Source organism: Hyalella azteca, unplaced genomic scaffold (assembly GCF_000764305.2).
Source record: "Hyalella azteca isolate HAZT.00-mixed unplaced genomic scaffold, Hazt_2.0.2 contig16275, whole genome shotgun sequence".
Classification (NCBI taxonomy): domain Eukaryota; kingdom Metazoa; phylum Arthropoda; class Malacostraca; order Amphipoda; family Hyalellidae; genus Hyalella; species Hyalella azteca.
In genome coordinates this window covers 2,877-24,597 of record NW_025946100.1, presented here as the reverse complement: position 1 = coordinate 24,597, position 21,721 = coordinate 2,877, and the positions used below count along the sequence as shown (strand labels likewise).

General features: G+C 38.7%; 2 protein-coding genes across 2 annotated transcripts; one reads left to right on the top strand and one right to left on the bottom strand.

The window, feature by feature from the left end:
* Positions 1 to 2,024: 2,024 nt before the first annotated feature.
* LOC108679322 (trifunctional purine biosynthetic protein adenosine-3) lies at positions 2,025 to 17,142 on the top strand. The gene is made up of 19 exons (XM_018167925.2): positions 2,025 to 2,164; positions 3,243 to 3,483; positions 3,986 to 4,093; positions 4,776 to 4,915; positions 5,981 to 6,155; positions 6,733 to 6,940; positions 7,734 to 7,864; positions 8,513 to 8,639; positions 9,415 to 9,706; positions 10,511 to 10,727; positions 11,331 to 11,529; positions 12,388 to 12,677; positions 13,067 to 13,226; positions 13,382 to 13,528; positions 13,882 to 14,024; positions 14,586 to 14,702; positions 14,979 to 15,236; positions 16,159 to 16,274; positions 16,977 to 17,142. The coding sequence occupies exons 2-19, from the start codon at positions 3,244 to 3,246 to the stop codon at positions 17,026 to 17,028; spliced, it is 3,120 nt and encodes a 1,039-aa protein (XP_018023414.1). The 5' UTR covers positions 2,025 to 2,164; position 3,243; the 3' UTR covers positions 17,029 to 17,142.
* Positions 17,143 to 17,876: 734 nt separating this feature from the next.
* LOC108679323 (protein max) lies at positions 17,877 to 21,132 on the bottom strand (the record flags this gene model as incomplete). The annotated part of the gene is given in 3 exon segments (XM_018167926.1): positions 17,877 to 19,243; positions 20,395 to 20,518; positions 20,959 to 21,132. Coding segments are annotated over 3 exon segments (471 nt in total), but the record flags the coding sequence as incomplete, so codon positions are not given.
* Positions 21,133 to 21,721: the final 589 nt, after the last annotated feature.

Genomic DNA, 21,721 nt, shown 5'->3' with positions numbered 1-21,721 from the left:
TAATTTTTTCAATTGAAAAGATGTGATTAAGTCGAAGTAAAAATATTAGAAAAATTCAATTTTCACCAGAAAATACGTCAATTAAACTTATGTTGATTGATTCACATCTGCAAATGGACACGATCGCATTCAATGTCAGTTTTAATAACAACACTTCTCTTTAACTTCACTTCCTGTTTGTCTGTCTGTCTGCTACAAATCTTATAATCGAAATTTAACTCACTTCTACTTATCCTATCGATCTACTTATCCTATCGATCTATCCGCACTCTGAATTGGTGTAAGTAAATTTATTTAGAGAAGATAGTTTTTCCATTTCTTCCGTCTTATTTCTCAACAGTCCCAAACTTTTGAAGATGTGATATCCTCAAAATATTATTCTGATGCTATAGAATGCGTTTTCCACAGAATCACTTTTTCCTATCATGACTATGTAAAGTTACACGGATAGCGGTTTCAGCGTTTATTAGGCCGTAGGCCTGTCGCCTATTTTTAACATCGCAGAACATTCACAGCTTGTTGCGGTTTCTTTGCCGATTTTGACTAGAAACTGGCGCACAGAGCTGGGACCGAACCCGCACCTCTCTGCACCCATTGTTAAATATATATACTAGTTTAACGATGTCTGCACCAATCTCGGTACTCTGAACTGTAACCGCTAGGCCACCCTGTGATATTTAGGCTATATGGAAGCTCTTTTTTCATTTTATTCCTATCGCCTCTTAAGCCGTGTGATGTATTTATTCGTAAATAATGAAGATAACTATTTACTGTGATCATATCACTTGTAAATAACGCACATTCTGGCGTTTTAATATGGAATGGAAGCCTACTAATAAAAATTTTGACTCTGTTCCTAGTGTTGACGGCTAAGACAATTGTGAGACAAATTTTGAAACAAATTTTCCTGTCCTGTTGGGTTCACCAAATGGTGAACCCACCAAATCACCAAAATCAAATCCTGAGCCATGGTTCACCTAGTATAGTTCAACCATGTCCTAAGCCATCTTGACCTAATTGAAAATAAAGCTATTTATCCATGATACGCTCCAGCGAACGTAGTTAGAATGTTTATAAAATTACGATAATGCCCGCATCACCCATCACTGTATTGACAATAAATAGATTTGGTGTTAATAAGGTCAAGATCTGTTTCGTTTTGACAAATTTATGCTCGGAAAACCTGCCGTGTAAAAATTCACCCTCTTATATAGGTGTCGATGTGGTCCGCATTCCCTGAAGGGTATGCAAATATATAACTTCCTTTCCAATTAGATCCAGATCGGTTTGATTTGACGGCGTTGTGCGTGTAAAACTTGAAATGAAAATTCTTCCATAAAGTTTCCTGGCTGTTTTATTTCAACACATTTCTAATTGTGAGATAATTTCATTTCATACGGAAAAACGTGCGTTCTGATCACTCAATCGTCATTTCTGGGAACCATTCTGTCGAGAGGCTGCATTCTACAAGTTTAAAGTGCTACTTCAACTGCAAATAAAAAAAAATTACATTTGTCGGGATTCGTAAGCGGACTCAGCGACAAAACGCACATTTTTCACTAATGTCAAGCTTACAACACAATCAATTTTTAACCGACTAATTTAAAATTTGATACGCAACTCACTGGTATATAAGTTACGTCGTGAGCATTGTCACTCAGATATTTAGTTTATTTCGTTTTTTTAAGGAAAATTTGTATAGGATTAGGTTGAGAATATTTTTTACGATACCCTAACCTGATAATTTTCGTTTCAATCGCAAACTGAAGACCGTTTGGCTAAGTCTGTGTTGGCAAATTCCATTATAATCCATGCGCTGTAGAATTCCTTGAAAACAAGTCCAGGAATCACATTCCTACCTAATTCCAAATTCCTGATCTGTGATCGCTCTGGACTAGGTAATTTCAACGAAATTTAATCGTTCCAGTTAGACGCATAGGCGGGGCTAATTGCATTTCTTGAACGCGGACAACGTGACGCTGTTACGAAATAATTACAGTCGTGTTTTGTTGTGCGCAGTCGGCCCATGGCTGAAGAGGCCTAACGACCATCTGAATGCAATCTTTTCCAGTCGATCTCACCTCAGTGCTCCGGTTGGCCTTGTGAAAAGAGGTTGTAGTTACTGACTAGCGTAACTTTGGCCACTGAATTTTTGCTTGCTGAGGTGAGCGGGTGCCATAGGCTACATTATTTTATAAGTTTATCATTTTTTAATGGGGGCAGATTTGATCATCATAAACATGATGGGATAGTTTGTCTTTGCATAAAGATTAAGTTGAAGTTTTCGTATCTACAGTTTTAGTGAATTTTCGTAACGAAACCTTTAATTTAGTTTGAACATATTTATATATCACTCTCACAACTGTGCAACGAATGTGGTCCACAATTTATTCAAAAGTATCACCAGGACTTTGCTAGTACTGAAAGAATGCATTTTATTATTTTAAATCTAATAGTGGCGTATTTTTTAAAGAACCTTCCTATCATTGTGAGTGCCAATTTGTTAAACATATTTTGATAAGAAAAATTAATTCATACTGGAAAATTCATTCATAAATTTTCACGGTACTATTTAGAAGCCAGTTTGATATTTGCCAGCTGATAATGACATGGTGTGGGTAGGACATGTTATATAATAAAATTTTTATCTAAACTATGACACACTAATACGTATACTATTTTTAAAGATCACATACTGTAGCGCAACTACGCAGGTAGGCGCTGTGCCGGCTAAGGCGAAGACTGTCTGTAGAACAGGTTCCATTTTCTTGAGTCGTCTTCGCTCTCGTTCTCAAGTCCAATGGCTGCTTCCAATCCGATAGTCAAAGACGCAATGGAAATGTTAGCTTAAATTAATGCTTGAGTGTAACAATTTTGAATTAGACTTCACGATTTCAGAGATGTTGGCAAGAAATACCTATTTAATTGTAGCTACCACGACCCATTTATAAGGGACGACTGAAATAACCCAGCATTGCCATATACCAGCATAATTTTCATACTTCACCCCGTGCGCAAGCATGCTGCAGAGCCAATTAGCCAACATGATTACTTGCTGAAAGCCACAGGGACTAAATTCCTTCATGGATGTAAACCAGCGAGCCAATGACCTGCAAGCCGCCAAAACAATGGTCGTAACCCACACGCTAAACCCCAAAATATTTCTATTCCATGCAGCCTAGCCCCTTCCCCACTTTCGATAAATCATTGAAATTGCAATTTGACCTTAATTTTTCTTGCAGGATGGCTTCTATTTTGGTTCTGGGAGGTGGTGGCAGAGAGCACGCTATTGTGCACGCTCTTACAAAGTGTCGTGAATCAAGAAGTGATGATAAAGAACCTGAGAGTATCAGTGATATTTGCCGAAAAACTGGTGAAACGGAAGATGAGGTCGTAGACAAGATATACGTCACGCCTGGAAATCCCGGCATTGCGAAGGAAAAGGGCGTGGAATGTTTGAACCTTGACGTGAAGCAACACCAGGTAATTAATTATTCCGTTTAGTTTGATTGGTCAAGTTGCAGCTCAAAGCATGAAGTGGAAATGGAAACGAAATTGAATTTTCTCCAATTCGAAACGGCACTCTTTAACTTTTTGCTTCTAACTTTGATGCTATCATCTGACTGAAGTAAACTGAAGTTGCTTAAATAACAGTTGTCAAATATGAAAAACGGTAAACTATAAACCTTTTCCATTCCATTTGACGTGATATGAGAGTAATTGAAAGTTTAAAATATGCTCCTCTAATTAACCACATCTTAGGAATGTTCACGAATGTGGTCAAAAAGCATAGGGACAGTCTGCTCTAGCTTATCGCACGTTCTTTCAACTCAATTACGTTCACTAGTTTTCCGGTCCTAAAGGGGGTTGTGACGTTTTTAGAAAAAAATTCGCGATTTTCAATTAATCACAACGCATTTGATCAATATGATTAAATTTCTGTTTACTAATTTCCATACATTTGTGCATGCGTGTCCTGATCCAGAGTGTGGTGGAGTTCTGCCGGGACCGGTCAGTGGATCTCGTCGTGGTTGGTCCCGAGGCTCCTCTTGCAGATGGTATCACCGATACCCTGACGCATGCAGGCATTCTAGTGAGCATCCCAGACGTACAATTTATAAGTTTTAGTTTGAGATGGCAGAATTTACTGATTTATACGCATGCTATTAGTGACCAGAGAATTCGTTAATTTAAATTATCAGAAAGTCGGACAATTCTTCACATGACGTTGGTAGATCAACTTGATCTAGGAATGTTCAACTTGAACTACCAACGTCATTTGAAGAATTGTACAACTCTCTGATAATTTAAATTAACGAATTCCCAGGTCACTAATAGCATATAAGTTTTTTTTATAATTGATTTTAAGATTTCGGGTATGAAGAAATCACACCTCCCAGTCCGAGCATAACTCGATTTTATCTTAGCCTTTTCTTCTCGCCACTAGTCTTTTTACAGTTTAATTTCTAGCTCACTCTCACCAGCCGGTGTTTGCTGTGTGGTTTATAAGTTTTGTGAACGTATATTACGAACTCGGCGTACACTCATAACGATTCAGATTGCCAACCAATATTGAACCAACGTCAAAATCTACCGGTAATTGAATTCCTCCTACCTGAAACATATTTGAAACGCTGATTTATTAAGCCTAATCCATAACGCTGATCACATAAACGCATTTCGAATAACCGATTGCTGAAACGTATTTTGAAACGCTCGCTCGTGCATAGACAGATATTCTCGAATATAACGCTCTTATTTGCGTTCCGCTTCAGGTGTTCGGTCCATCAAAAGCTGCTGCGATGCTCGAGGCAGATAAGGCGTTTTCAAAAGCCTTCATGCTGCGTCACGGAATACCCACTGCTGAATCAGCCGTATTCACTGACCCAGACTCCGCCAAGAGTTTCATTCAACAGTGAGTCTATGCCCTCAAACCGGGGGAAAAGTGTATAGTTTTTACGGTGGGTGTAAGTTCTAGTTTCGAGGATTCGGGACTAAGATTGGTAGATTCAGTGTGATGCCTGATTGATTATTGGTTGATGAGCTGAAGATCTGGCAAGGACTTGGTGCATCACAACAAAGATTTTCTGAAATTAAAACGATGATCGTCTCACTTACCCGCCAATTTGGATCGTGTTCGTGTCACTTGCCTGTCAACTTGAACCGTGTAAAATAGCTTTGAACATTTTCCCTACCTTAATTTGTAATATTCGGCTAAAGTTTTTAAATTAAATACTTCAGTTCCTTGTCTCCCGACTGGGTTCGATTATGAGAAATGATTTTAGCAGTTTGCAAGAAATTAGCACTTTAAGAAGAATTTAGTCATGAGTGATGATCCTGTTCCTTAAAGACTGAAATATATGACCTAAATATTATCTATAAGCAAAATTTAAGATTAGGCACTACCGTAAAAAACAAGCAAAAGCATACTCATAACTAAAGCATATAAGTTTTGTACGTCCATTTTACACACCAAATCAGAGGTATACAGTGCATGTAGTGTAGCATAACTTGTCCATAATATATGGACCAAAGTTTTTCAAATATATTCATCCAGGTATTGTAAAGTATACTTGGGAACATATTAAAATTAAAAGCATCTTCCATCTGTCCTCATGAATTGGCTCATTGCTTTACATTCTCTATATGTTCAACGGCGTTAAACGTTTCATCTGAAACACGTCTTTATGTATGCCTTTATCCGCTAATGCATTTTTTCAAAACAAACGCCTTTCTTTGTCGCTACTGCCGGATTGTCTTTACGAAGATACGTACGAGACTAACAAAACATTAAATTCTCTATCCCGCAACAAGGGCTCCCGGAAGAGTTGAGTAATCTGGACTGGCGGCAGTCAAGTATAACACGCAAATATGTTTTAAATTCTCCAACCGTCACCAGAAGTTCCTGGAAGAGTTAAGTGGTAAAGGTGTGTGTAGTGGCCGCAGGCAAGTATGATATTAAATTTCCTCTCCCCACCAGGAGCACGTGGAAGGGCTGGGTGATAAAGGCGTGTGGACTGGCGGCTGGCAAGGGCGTGATCGTGACCAGCGACAAGGTGGAGGCCGTCGCCGCCGTGGACGAACTGCGCAGTGTCCACGGAAAGGCCGCCAGCTCTCTTCTGGTAGAGCAGCGGCTGTACGGTTCAGAGATATCCGTAAGTGCCGATGTCCATTTAGAGATTTCTGTAAGTTCAGATGTCCATTTAGAGATATCCGTAAGTGCCGATGTCCGTTCAGAGATATCCGTACGTGCCGATGTCCATTTAGAGATATCCGTANTGTTGACAATCTGATATGAGATGGTGAGCAGTCACTGTCTCTTATACACATCTAGATGTGTATAAGAGACAGGCCTATATCCGTAAGTGCCTATATCCGTTCAGAGATATCCGTAAGTGCCGATTTCCATTTAGAGATTACCAAATTTCTAGAGATTTTGTCGAGGTCAGAGTACACGACGCTCTATGATGATATTAATAATACTCATAACTGCCTAATTAATTTTTTTCAATTTTATTTAGACGGGTACTTTCACACTATTTCCATTTTCAATTTAATTCAAATGCTAACTTCATTTGTTTCCAGTCATGAAAAAATTATTTTGATTTAATACAACTCTGTGTTAGTCATCGATTGTGTTTAAAAAATGTGCACTACTACTGGTTTCACTACTAAAAATTTTGAAAAAGTTTTCACACGTAATTTTCGTCTGCATTTTTCTCTCTATTGCAGGCACTCTGTTTCACGGACGGGCGGTCTATCGCAATGATGCCACCTTCCCAGGACCACAAGACCCGCTACTCCGGCAACACGGGCCCCAACACGGGGGGCATGGGGGCCGTGTGCCCGTACCCTGTGGACGCCGCCACCTCCGCCCTCTGTAAGGATATTCTGCAAGCTGCCGTGGACGGCATGGCACTCGACGGAGTTCCTTTCAAAGGTAACGATGCACAAATGAGTTCGTTGAAAACTAAAATATCATAATAAAGTAATTAAATGATCAGAAAATCGATATGTTCAACGAAATTATGAGTTTACGAATCGTGTTAGCCGCAGAAAAATATCCCGATTATGAAACAAGAGCCTATGCAACGAGAACGATTAGACGTAAAAGGCCAGATTCTAGAAAATATTTCATTTAAATCTTATAAAGTTAAGGAGTGAGGAAAGGTAATTTGGAAGGCAAAATTCTAAAAAATGACAATCTTGACCCAAAATGTAAATCGATTGAGTTAATTCAAGACTGCGATAAGTACAATTTACTAGTAGGTCTATGACACAATTGGTTATTTTATGTCATGACGTTAAATATTAACATAAACAAGTTCGTCGTACGCCGTCGACCGCCATGCTTGCCACAAGTCTCAGGTGTTTCATAGTTGGCCAAGAAGTTTCATGGAGGGCCGACGGTCGGCCGACATTCGGCCGAGCCTGCTGCTTAGGTCGATGACACAATTTACTCATGTATAGGCCTATGAAATTTTACCATTTTACCAGTGGCATCAAAATGTATTCATACCAGGGGCCGCACTATCTACACTCGCTTAAGAACACGCAGCGGCTCTCGCACAGTTAGCGGCCTACGAACGCTCATAGCGGCTGATTTCTCGTCTGTGATTGGTGGATTTAGCTTAAAAAGCCAACAGTGATTGGCTGACGCATGTGCGAAAACTTAACTTTTTTGCTGACGGGACCAAGTCACTTGCGTCACACCAATGATCTTTCATGAACAGGAGTGCTGTACGCGGGCCTCATGCTGTGTGTGGACAAGCTCGCCGTACTGGAGTTCAACTGCAGGTTCGGCGACCCTGAGACCGAAGCCATCTTGCCTCTGTTGGATACGAACATCTACCTCACTATGAAGGTTATTATGTATGCATATGAGTTCTAGAGTTACTTCACAAATGCGAGGGCTTCGGATCTTGCCTGCATTTTGTTTGTCTGTCGACAATTAATGGAACGAAGAGCTCAGAATTTGAAATTACGATCTTTGTGTAATATTCTTGGCGTAATTCTAGAGTTTTATTCAACAATCAGTATATTGAATAAGCAGATGAATAGTCACTAGCGTAAACAGCCAAGTCGTTTAAGTTTGCCTCCAAGCCACCTGCTTTCAGAATCAAGTGTTAAGTATAGTTGCGTTCTGTATCAAATGCATGGCATGCAGTTCGGCTGAACTCGAGCGCCTCGTATTCTGTTTGTTTTCTTGATGATAGCGATATTTTTTGTTATAATAAAATAAAATTCTTATCATTTGGCAATATGAACACTTTTACTACTAAGCTTTTACTGAAGCATTAAACAGAATGCATGAAGTACCTTAAGAAGGAAATGTATATTAAACACTTAATTTTATTTACACGGACAAGATATAATATACAATACATTTATTATAATGAAGATATACAGTACATATATTCATGAATTTATTATCATATTACGTATATTATATAATTGTTAAAAAATAATTTTCACTCCTGCATCACGAAGTAACACATTTTCGAAACCGCAGGCATGCGCCAGAGGCCGGCTCTGTGAAGCGCCTCTAGTACGCTTCCTGCAGGACCAAGTCTCGTGCGCCGTGGTGGTCGTCACGCAGGACTATCCTGCCTCCGCCACTAAAGGACTCCTTATCTCAGGTTAATTACCTGTTGCTTTCTTTAGTTGACAAGCGTTGTATTTCTGAGCATATTCAAAAGTCGAACATTCTTGGGTGTGATCCTTGAAATGCGGTTAAAATAGGGTTATAGTTTTGAAATCAAATTTTAACTGTACCTGAAGCTGGGTCGAGTTCTGGGAGCTGAATATGCGATCGGGTAGAGGTTAAATATTTGAACAAACGATTTATTCATAAGTGTTGTGTGGACTGTGGACTGAGTGAGTGTTGTGTGGACCAAGTCCTGTGTGTTGTGTGGACTCAACTTTTTGAAACCCGAGGACTTGGTAGATATTCAGTAATTTTTTTCCTCTAAAACGGCCCCGCAGTACTGAACATTTGGGATGAAATCTCTGTTAATTTTCTTAGGATTTGACTAAACAAGTGTAACATTTTTATATTCATATTATAGTCCAATCACTTTCGAAGACTCTTCGATTTGAGATTTAATCACTTTAATGAGGATTAATCACTTTCCGAGACTTTCTGATTGAGATGTAATCACTTTAATGCGCTTTAATCACTCTCCCGGACTCTCCGATTTGAGATTTAATCTTTTTAGTGAGATTAATCACTTTCCCCGACTTGCCGCCTAATCATCAATTTACTGTTGGCTATAAGGGACGGTGAAAAGTACTCGCCCACTTTTATATACCACATACCTGACATTTATCACGCGTGTCAGGAATGTCAGCCGATTTGTATTTAATAAAATATCAATAGTCTGCTTTATAAAAAAAATAGCTTACTTGTTACAGGATTGGAGGCGGCAAGTGAAAACCACAACTCCGAACTGCGAGTCAAAGTCTACCACAATTCGACGGCGATATCGCCAGTGGCTGGCAGTGACAGTAACTGCTTGGTGACGGCGGGTGGAAGGGTGGTGACTGTGGTGGTGACGGCTTCTTCCACTTCAGTGGCTCGACAGGAGGCCTGTCGGCGAGCTGCCTTGGTCAAATTTGAGGGAGCTGAGTGGCGGGACGATATTGGTTGCATGGCTGAGGAGCAACTCAGCTTGCGAAAAAGTTCGCAATGTGTTAAAACATCAGGGTAAGTTATGCCATGACCTTACATTTGCAATATGTTATAGGTTGGATTAGTGTAAGTTCTACGATTATCATATAACCACAGACGCATACTTAAAGCACTCTAGAATTTATAAAAGAGACACTAGTATAAAATAATGCGTGTTTAATTCGACTGAAAACTTAATAGTTTTTTTATATCGGGTCTTTCGCATTCGGTAAAAGGATATCAAAAAAGAAGTCAATATGCAGCTCCTGTAGTATTCGTCCAAAAGCCAGGTTATTGAAGGAGCCTATATGACCACCTTTATGTAGATTCAGTTGAAAATACGTATCTCCCGCACCTCGTATTCTGCTCTATAGTTTTATATTCATCGATACCTTCATTGATCGCCTAAATTAGTGTCATACACTCAGCACTAAACGAATCAAACGCAAAAGAACACTGGACATTGTAAGAATAGGGAAGGGAACCCTTGGCATCAACTATTAGAACATCAAACACAACTTTGATTCACTTGCATTCACTTTGAGAAAATCAAAGCACTGCTCATATCCAATTTAAAACCTCAATTAAAACTTGCATTCACTAAATTTTAAGCTGTAACCGCCGAGTTTTTGTACTGTTCTGTGGATACTTATTTGACTATATAATACACTTAAATAATTGAACTCTAATTAAGAGGCTTAGTTTTCTGCAGTGGTGCCAGTACTAAACAGTATTAAATTAACGTACTACTGTTCTATCATTTAAATATTATTGATAACGAATATATTATAATATATTTTCCTGTGGTATTGAGGCATCGAAACGCGCATCTTTGCTCAGGTCTCCTTCATCAGGCATGACCTACAGCAGTTCTGGGGTCGACGTCGCTGCCGGCGACGCTTTCGTCGCCGCCATCAAAGAAAGCGTGGCAGCGACTCAAGGGCCTGCGGTGCTTGGAGGTCTTGGAGACTTCGGTGGCTTCTATGATCTCAGTGTTGAAGATTTCAAAAGACCGGTCCTGGTGACCGGGACTGATGGTGTCGGGACTAAACTCATGGTGAGAAGAGGGAGTTCTAATCCTATAAGGAAGCTTTATTATAACCCGAATTGTATTTATTAACCCGAATTGAATTATCCTTATTACATGATTATTTTCCTGCATCAACCTACCTCCAAGCATGTGCAGTACTAGAGACTTTGAAAGAATGTGATCAACTGACACCTCATTAAAATGGTCAAGAGATACCAAATGCCGGTGCTAGGTAACAAATTTGGAACTGATTTCAATCGAGTGATATTTTGAAAGAGCTTGAAGGCCAAGAACATTCCATGAATGGAAAAAGCATTTTTTCTACGAAGGGAACAAAAAGCCTACAGAACGCTAGATATTCTGATTGATTGAGATTTCCATGCGAGATAATCGTTGGGCAGCAAAATCGTGTGTGCTCAAAATTGGTCATCCCGTGTTCGTTATAATTGATTTCAACCAATTGATTCCAACAATCTTCTATCGTGGAGCTTTTTCTTGGAGCCATCGGGGAGCCACATAACCAAGAACAAATAAATAATCATACAGCATAAATATACGTGGCGAATCCATGAAGATTTTTTTGTGCAGATAAGAAGACTTTTTTTGGCAGACTTTAACTTTTTTGTGCAGATAGCGAACGCAATGGACGTGCATACAACCATAGGCCAAGACCTGGTGGCAATGTGTGTCAACGACATCCAGTGTCACGGCGCCGCGCCGCTCGTCTTCCTCGACTACCTTGCGACGGGCAAGCTGCAGCCTCGCGTCCTGCAGGAGGTTGTCCACGGCATTGCTGGGGCTTGTAAAGACGTTGGTGCTGCTCTTGTTGGTGAGTAAATGACACGTTTAGTGCCGCTCTTGTTGGTGAGTAAATGACACGTTTAATGCCGTTCTTGTTGGTGAGTAAATGACACGTTTAATGCCGCTCTTGTTGGTGAGTAAATGCGCGGTGTTTGATGCCGCTCTTGTTGGTGAGTAAATGAGGTGTTTAATGCCGCTCTTTTTGGTGAGTAAATGATGTGTTTAATGCCGCTCCAGTTGGTTGGTAAGTAGAGGTGATAGTGTCGCTCTTCTTGGTTGGTAAGTCGAAGTGATAATTCCGCTCTGTTTGGTGAGTAAATGTGGATTATAGTTGACTAGAATAAACTAAACGAAGTTATGCAGCAGTATGTATGTTCAGACTTGAAGTGTCCATACCCCACGGACCCGGTAAAAGTCTAGTAGCTATTCAAAGGTTGTCAGGTTTGAAAAGAGCTGTTCAAAAGGCCAGTTTTTAGAGCTCCTGTGAACAATTGACAACAAGAACAAAAATCGGCGACAGGCCAAACTTGGCCTCTTCTTCACCGTCGGCACTACACTGGTATGAAATAGTGTCGCTCTTGCTGTTGAAAATTAGAGTTATAGTATCGCTGAAGTTGGTGAGTAAATGAGGGTTTTGATGTTACTCTCTAGTGAGAATGACATCGGCAGGCAATAAGTACGCACTTGTTATTCTTGATATGACTTCAAAAGGAATTTTAACTTACTTATCATACACGACATAAAATGACCTAGCATAATCACGGCTACAATTTCTGACAATTCACTATATTTCTATGACGTCGATTAATTTCAATTTGTCATTTATAAGTTTGTTATAAATACGCCAAGAAACGATTATTATTATTAAATCTCACCGTTTTGGTAGGCGGCGAGACGGCAGAAATGCCGGGCATGTACCGGTCAGGTGAATACGACGTGGCAGGGTTCGCTGTGGGTGTCGTCGAGAAGGAGGAACTGTTACCCAAGCGACTACTGATGGCCGAAAACGACTGCCTCATTGCCGTGAAGTCGTCCGGGTTCCACTCTAACGGCTTCAGCCTCGTCAGGAAAATAGTGGAAAGCTTGGGATTGAAGTATACCGATCCTTGCCCGTTCCAAAGCCAAGCGTCTACTTTGGGACAAGCGCTACTTGAACCCACGCGTCTCTACTCAAAGGTCATTGCTTCTACAGCAAATCTGCCAGTAAATTAGAAAACAGCAAAGACACTCGGTATTGATTAAATTGAAACTTTTTAGTCGTACTAAATATGAACCGAGACCCTACTCAGGAAATTAAACAATAAAGCGACGGTTGAACGAATACTAGAAAGATTCTGCGGACGACTTTATAATTTTTCTGTACATTATACCTCTCTGATTGCTTCCTGTTAACAAGTCTGTTTTATGGGAAGATGTTCATTTTCCTCTGAACGCGCTCCTGCTCATATTATATAAATTACAAGCAAACAATTGTTAAATAAACTTCAGTTAATCACGAATCTTAATAACCACACAACGAACGCTGGTCAATAAATTAACAGGCCACTAATTCATTGAACATTCAGGTCTTCAGCAAGGTGCGGGGCCAGATCCTGGGAGCTGCTCACATCACAGGCGGTGGAATCTTGGGCAACGCGGGGCGGATGTTGCCACCACATCTCGCTGCAAAACTCGACCTCGCTAAGTGTACCATCCCGCCACATTTTCTCTGGATCGCCAGCCAAGGCGAGTTTATTGTTTATTTGTCTTAATTTTTAGGAATCTTCAATAGGTAACGTCTTGTTTACTGGAAATTTCAGTTAAAATTTTTAGTGGTAAGCAAATGATTTTGAATTAGGATGAAATGTCTGTATTTTCGCGCAAATTTTTTGTAATTTCAGGGGTGTCAGCCGAAGAGATGGCCGCTACCTTTAATTTAGGCATAGGTCTGCTGCTGACGGTGAAAAAGGAGCTGAAGGAGAAGGTCCTGAAAGCCCTAAGTGACGAAGGCGCTGCAGAAGTCGGACGCCTTTTTGTTAGGCCTCCAGGTATGGAGCTACTTTTTCGAATATTAACTTCATTTGGAATTACTTTCAATTCCTCCCATTGTTAGTGTTAATTTATTATATTTTTATTCCTCATATCAAAAATTTAAATTTTTGATTTTTGCATAACAACTTTGTTTCAGTACATTCCATATTAATTTATTTATATACATATAACGAAGCCCTTCACAATTGGTTTCTGCATACCAAACATCGTGCAAGTCAGTAGACAATCTTCGAACTCAGGCTTCAGTTTATCGCTCGAGTAAATATAATCAAGTATCAGGTGTTCCGAGCAAATCAATTCCAAGCATAGGCTCCACTTTATCACATGAGTAATTAAGCTCGTATTTCAGGCGGCCCTAGTGTGGTGATAGACAACCTGACAGAGCATCTCTCTGCCTCCCTGTCGTCGTTTGTGAGCCAAAATCCTACCGTGATTCCACCCAGAAGAATAAGAACAGCTATCCTGATATCTGGCAGAGGATCTAACATGATGGTAAAGAGAGTTAGATTAGAACCCATGGAATTGATGATAATTCAAACTTTGTTTAACAGTTTCAATACCAAAACGAATGCCTATTCAAAGCTCTCATTAAAATTCGTACGACGGTTCTACTATTTCGTAAATGGCGTAAATTTCAAAATAACACTTATAACGAATAAATGATGTATTTTGTTCGTAATCCGCGAAGTCAGCTCATAATGAAGAGCTACGCTATGTCCCCGTTGAGAATTGTCTGCGCTTGATACAGTTTGAATAAAATCTGAAAACGTTTAATTTCTTGCAATTTCCAAATTTTACTCGTAAAATTTGTTTCAGAATGATATTCCAAAATCAGAATGAAACTAGACAAATAAACGTCAAAAATTCAAAGAAAAAAATCTCGCCATTTTCTTTTCGAGTAGAAATTTATAACGAAATTGTCGTTGAAAACGAAAAAATTTAGTGAAAAATTATTTACGTTTTTTCGACTTTGATTGTCTACTTGCTCTCTATATTAATAAATTAACCACACTATAATTTACAAACTTTGATATAATACAATTCTTCTAACAGGCCATAGCCTCAGCTTGCTCAGCACGCGGCAGTCCGGCTGAGGTGTGCCTGGTGGTGAGCAACCGCCCTGCTGCAGCCGGTCTCGTGTGGGCGGAGCAACAACAAATTCCGACTCTGGTGAGCAAATTTAAAGATTTTTGCATTCATTTTATTGTATTAAACACAAATACAAATAATATTTTACATTAGATTATATAGGTTAGCATTATCAAGTATTTCAACTGGTAAGCTGATAATTTACTTTTCTTCGTGAAACAAGACTCCTTTGAAAAACACTACGTAATGTTGTGATGAGACCTAATCCGATAAAATCACCCCTGAGCAAGTTTGTTGCTTGTAAAATCAAATTCAAGTTGCTAATAACAATTTCCAATATGATTGATGCCCTAACAGGTAATTGACCACACCCACCACTCGACCCGAGAAAGCTTCGAGGAAGCTTTGCACTCCGAGCTCATGAAGCACCGTATCGAGTTCGTGTGTCTGGCAGGCTTCATGCGCATACTAACGGAGGGCTTCGTGAAGCTCTGGCGAGGGCGCCTCATAAATATCCATCCTTCTCTTCTTCCTGCCTTCAAGGGCAAGGACGCGCAGAAGCAGGCGCTGCACGCGGGTGTGAAACTCACAGGCTGCACCGTACATTACGTGGAAGTAAGTAATGAAGATAACTCTCATTCATTCATACTGGCGAATATATTGTTGACTTGCGCATCATATTTAGACGAAGACAAAATGAGCACGCGGTACTTTCTTTTCACTAAACTCACCGTTCATCACAGTTCGTTGTGTTAACAATTTGTGAAAATGACAGCTCATCTTTTAAAAAGTGTGTTTAAAAAGCTGTTTAGTAATGCTAGCGCTTCAGATTTTTTAACACATTGCCTACAGGACGAACTGTCCTTAACGCAAATTGCGAACATAATGAACTGTGATGAGTGTGATAATCTGCAAGAAAATAAACGCGTGTTCATTTTTTCGTCGTATATTTATGGTACGCTAGTCAACTTTCTGCGAACAGGAATGAGATCGCATATACGTTTTTGAATTGCTAGTTGATTCATATATATGAATATTATTGTTCAATTGTATTCGTGTCGTGGCTGAGCAAGTAAACAGATTGAGATACTCATGTCGCTTACAGCATTGCTAATTAACAGTGAAATTATTCGTGTCAATCTTTTTTTCGAATAGGCCAATGTGGATTACTACCTATGATGAGTTGCAGTTACTGCGGCCTAGTAATTCTAAGCATAAATTTCGATTTTTCACATTTCGATAATTTTCCTAGCGTTGTCGACCTGTCTTTTTTACTCATGGCAAATCTTATTTTGATTTTATATTCTAGATTTCATTAGTGATACTTTTTCATGATTAGGTCACTCAGATGCACGCTTCAACTCTGAAGGATGTCAAGGCTGCCATTACCTCAGTTACGGATTTGCATACAAGTGCTATCTTACGATATATGAAACTGAAAGGTGCTGGTTTAGGACTTCATAACCTCAGTATTTTACTTAAATATATATTATATTTACCTACATAATGCTTACCTTGAGACCTCTTAAATTTGAAGGCGGAGGTAGACAGCGGAGCCATAATTGCGCAGGCGAGCGTGCCTGTACTGGAAGGTGACACCGAGCAGACGCTCAGTGACCGCATCGTTCTCGCTGAACACGAGATCTTCCCAAGGTGATCTATGCCTATTATAGTTATCTAATATTTTATTATAGGAAGAATCTGAAGAAAAAGGCGTGTGAGAAAAATAAAAAAAATTGCTCTATTGATGACGCGGCGTACGTCATGGCAATATTGCGTATAAGCGTGCGTCATGTCTCTAAAAAATGTATAAATCCCGTATGCGCTCATAAATGAACATAATCGATTAATTATTTTGCTTTAAAACTGGGATATGTTCAACAACCTAACTCATGGAGGTGAAATATTAATTACTATTGATTGATTACAACAGAGCATTCATCAGTTTGTTGCTGTCATGGAAATATCTATAATGTGTGCGTCATATAGAACTCATACCTACTCTAACTCTCAAAATAAAAATTATAACGCAAACTTCAATGGTCGTCTCCGAAGCTTAAGCCCTCACTCTGCATGATATTCGTAAATATTGGTCTTTTCAACTAAGTCAATTTTGTCACAATAATTTCCGACGCTCGTTATAAGTCATTCAATATATAAAAAATTTAACTCAGTACTCACTGCAGTGAGTGACAGAGAGCGCATTTTCTCGTCGACGAAAACGTCAAGTCACAGGCGGACAGACAGACAGACGGACGGACATGGCGAGCACAATAGTGAATTTTTTCCATAAATGAGAAAATGCGCTAAAAACGACGGAAACTAACAAATCACTTTTTTTTCTCTACCCGTCAGATCTGTGCTGGAAGTGGCGGCCAGGCTGCAGCAACAACAACAAGTAGTTTAAAAATTTGTTCACTTATGAACTACTTTAAAATAGCTATTTTCCGAAATGATCACAAATTGTACGGCGATCATAAATGATTTTGTAATTAAAATAGCAGTCTAGCTGTAACCCCAACTTCTTACCATTTTTTTACATGATGTAGAAAAATCATTAACAAGATTGAAGCATATGCAACACAATGGGTTCGCACCGGTATTTAGAAAAAAATTCCATGACTTTCCTATGACTCTCCATGACCATCATTCATCAATATAATTTTCAAATACTCATATACGACATGTTTAGCACGACTGAAAGACTAACCTTGCATATTCTATCATCTCCTACAGTTAATAAATAGCAAACGTGTAAATGCATAGCTCATCATGGCTCTTCAAAGCTGATCCCCCACATTGATAATCGCTTTACCAATCAGGACGCATGAAACAATTGATTGCACCAACAGTAAACACACGCAGCACAGAAAAACACCTCCTTTTCTTCTTTTATTTTCAAATTCTGTGACTTTCCATAACCTGTAATGAAATCCAATGACTATCCAGGCCTGGAAAACGAAAAATCAAATTCCATGACTTTCCATGTTTTCCATGACCGGTACGAACCCTGAACACACCATGAGCGAGGTAACTCCAAGAGTGCTGAAATTTTTTTTTTAAAGATGTACTCTCCTAATTAGGTGATACGTAATCTTGAGCTGCGCATTCAAACCAGTTAATCCACTTGAAAAGAAAATCAACAGGATTATTAATGTAAAGGGCGGTAACGAAAATTCAAGTCACTCCTACCTGAAGAAGACGGAAGGATTTTACTGAAAAACACTTTAATTTGGCAGGGGTAAATAGCAGTCATTTGGACGAAAGATTTTTTTTCAGACGATAAAATTTTGCTACAACCAGACACGAATTAATTGAAATAATTGCGGATAAAAACAAAGCACATAGCGGACAGTCCCAAAATATCTATAAATTAGAAACAATGCAAAAAAAAATAAATATAGCACTTAGACGTTCAGCGCAACAAACAATAGATGCAATACAACCTAATATACAAAGAATACTCTTTACAAGCTTCAATTAAAACAGAACAATTTTTGGCACTGTTGGAAAACTTTGCACTGTTGATGTTACAGAAAAATCTGGATATGAACCTGACCAGCAACAGAACCCTTAATCGGGCAATATTTATACTGAATTTTTAAGGTTACTGGCAATTTTCGTTTACATTACAATTAAAAACCAGTTATAAAGAATGACCCGGCTTAAAAATATTTGGTAACAACACATTCAAGTGTGTACATGGAACAGAATATAAATGGATGTTAACAACCAGCTTGTGATGAAGCTAACTAACTCTGGACACAATTGCGTTACATCTCGAAAGAATTCGGATAATCGAAGGAATTATTCATTATGCACATTTTCATCAGTTTCCATTATCAGAGCAGAGGAGGTCATTTGCTCTCTGTTGTCAAACAATCATATCAGTAAACACAACAGTGAATGCGTTTATTGAAACATTTATAGGACATTTTAAAATTGTCACAAGCAGTGGTAAGTTTTAAAATCTTTATTGGCTTTTACCGGACTGTGATGTAAAATCACATGAGCCTAAAATAAAGTGATAAAAATATCGCGGGAAAATTCTAAAAAAAAACCAGGATAATCTCTTGCACATGCCATTAAAATGAAACCCTTCTTTATGCAGCTAACTCAAAATAGACTCTCTGCATTTAAATATGTAAATGTAATATATGTAAATAGGAGGCGAAGCTGCATATAAATATGGAAGTACACAGAAAACTGCTCAGTAAACGTTGGACAGTTAAAAATACACGTTAAATAAATTGAACAGTCAATAAACTGTTCACTAAACGTTGAACAGTTAAAAATGAAACGTTTAAAAGATGAAAACATGGCGCAAAATCGCAGATGGTGGCAGGAATTGTCTTAAGTTTAAATTTGATTGCTCAAACGCAAAGAGTCGTTAGCTGAACACTGCAACTGATTGCTTGTTATTCCTAACCACACGGGTGGAGTCAAGGGCTAACTCTTGAGTCTTTTGCGTCGAGGGAAGGCTTGGTCATCCAAGTCTTCGTCATCAGCTTCCTCAGACGAGGACGCTCCGCTGTAGTCATCACTGCCCTGTTTAGAGGGGTCGCCATTGCTGCTCATGGCAGCAAAGTTTCCCGTGTATTTCGCCCGCTCCAGGGACTTGACTGTAAACAGAGGAATTATTGGCACCAGGCACACTGACAACACGAGGTTAACTCAGTCAGCAGTGGCAAAGCAGATAGTTGTTTAAGACTTTATTTTTGAGCGAAATTGAGTCCTATGTGAAGACCAGTAAAGTATCAGGGATACCAGCAGCATCATACGAGTATAATAAATATTGAATACAATTTTAAACTAGATCAGGGAATTAAAATTAACTGGTTTCTAAAAAACTCTCATTTGCCAAAAACAAAGTTAATTACTGAAATGCGGATATTGCTAACATAACTAAATGGTTTGAGTAAGTGCACTGCTTGGATTAGTTCCATCTTGGCTAAGTAAATATTCTCAACTTAGGTGTATTATATTATATATACCGTAATAAGCAATATTTTTACAAAGTTGAGTGAAGTTGTTGATCGCACACTAGAATTTTTATAAAAATATAAAGGATGCATATAGGTAGTAACTTCTATGTAATGGAGCAATCAATTTTACATCAACAGCCCAGACAAATTGTGAAGATGAGCAGCACACGGCTCTCCACAAATGCTTAAATTGAAAGAGCTTTGTGAGCAAATCTAATATTAATAAATACTGCCAATGTCACCAACAAAGTTCATCAACTTATACTATGGGTATTCACTTTAAAATCCTTGTCACCTTTTATGTTTTCATCCTTTTTAAGCATTGATATTTGATTGTGTACTACTCATGAAGAATATTTGAATAAAGATTTGGAAGACGAAGATGTTGGCCAGACAATGACTGGCCAACACTGCAAATTCCTATAACCTAAAAGCACGCTGTTTGCCATTAACAGCACATAAACTACCGTACTGCTATATCTTGGCAGGAAATACAGAATCTTTGATACAAATAAGGCACTCGATAACCTGGGGCCATACATTCAAAACTCGCCAAGTGAACGTAAGTACTTATGCTCTTATTTCTTGTCTATGATTGGTGGATTTTGCTTGAAAGGCCGTCCAATGATTGGCTGATGAACTAACGATCTCTTAACTTTTTTTAGGCCCTGGACTAGCCATTTACTATCTTCGATATGGTAGTCACTTTCAGAGGGTTAACTATACAATTAAACATACCTATAGGAACATCACGTCTTGTTAATAATCAAGATCTGAACTCAACTCACTCTGAGCTTCCAGCAGCTCATTTTGTCTTTGGAGGTCTTCAATATCAGCTTGGTGAGCAGAAATCTTTTTTCTCATAAAATCAATGTAGTCTGAGGCCTTCTTCAAGATCTGAGCTCGGCTAGACTGAAATTTAAATGGAAATATGAGAAAAAAATTTAAAATAAATTTAGCCAATATGTTGGATTACTACCAAATGCACTGGTGGTTTCCATACAAGGGACAAATTAAAAGTTAAAAATGCAATGAAATAAGAACCCACAGAAGTAATACCGTAATGAATGTATGATACATGCATATATATACATACCTAGTACCTATATAACAGGACAGAATCAGTCAAGTAGGTTACCAGTTTGAGTTGAGCTTTTGCATTAAACTTAAGCATAACACAAGAAAACCCAGAAAAATATGCAGTTTTATATTCAGTACTAAGTATAATACAAATATTTTCTTTTTCTGAATAAAGTTGTGCCAAATGAACAGATGGAAAAAATATCTAAAAAATATAATGTTAACTATGAATAGATTTCATGCTACTCAGTTGATGCATAGCTAAAAAGAACCTTTTCTCCCTGTAAAGCAGGTACGCAGTCTCTAAGAGATGTGAAGGAGTCTTTGATGTGGTCCCTGCGTTTGCGCTCTAGAGCATTATGGTGAGCTCGTTTGTTAGCGTGATGCCCATCAGAGGCAAGCTGCAAGGCACCAGCACCAGTCAGGTTGTCATCCTCCTCTTCACACTGAAATTTATGTTGAAAATTTAACAAGAATGCATTTAAATTATCATATATAGAAAAATCTAGGTATTAAGTCACAAAATTGATGTCTTTATAAACTTTGATCAACTAGAACAGTGGTTCCCAAACTTTTTCGGGCTAGCGCCCCCTTTGGCTCCCTATTGAATTTCTAGCGCCCCCCACAGAAACATATACATATAAAATCATGCGCCTCTTACTATAAAATTTAGTTCGCTGCAATTTTAAAAGATAAAGGTTAAACACAAATGTCTATTTCATAAATATTAGCTGCCAGCAACCTTGGAAGTCTTTAGAGATTGAAATACAATTTGCATGTTTGAGCAACCTTGCCCACAACAACGTATTGTACTAGGATGACTTGAGAGCAGCAAAAAGCAGTGTGACAAGAGACGACTATGTATTACTTTGCCACTTAATTCAAGATAGTATGTATAGCAGGGTGAAATTCTGCATGGAGAGGTAATAGATTAACAATTGCACATTTCATAGTATATCTCAAAGTTGGATAATAGATTTTTATTTTATACTTAGAATCTTGATATATATACTTTCTTGGATTCATTCTTACTGG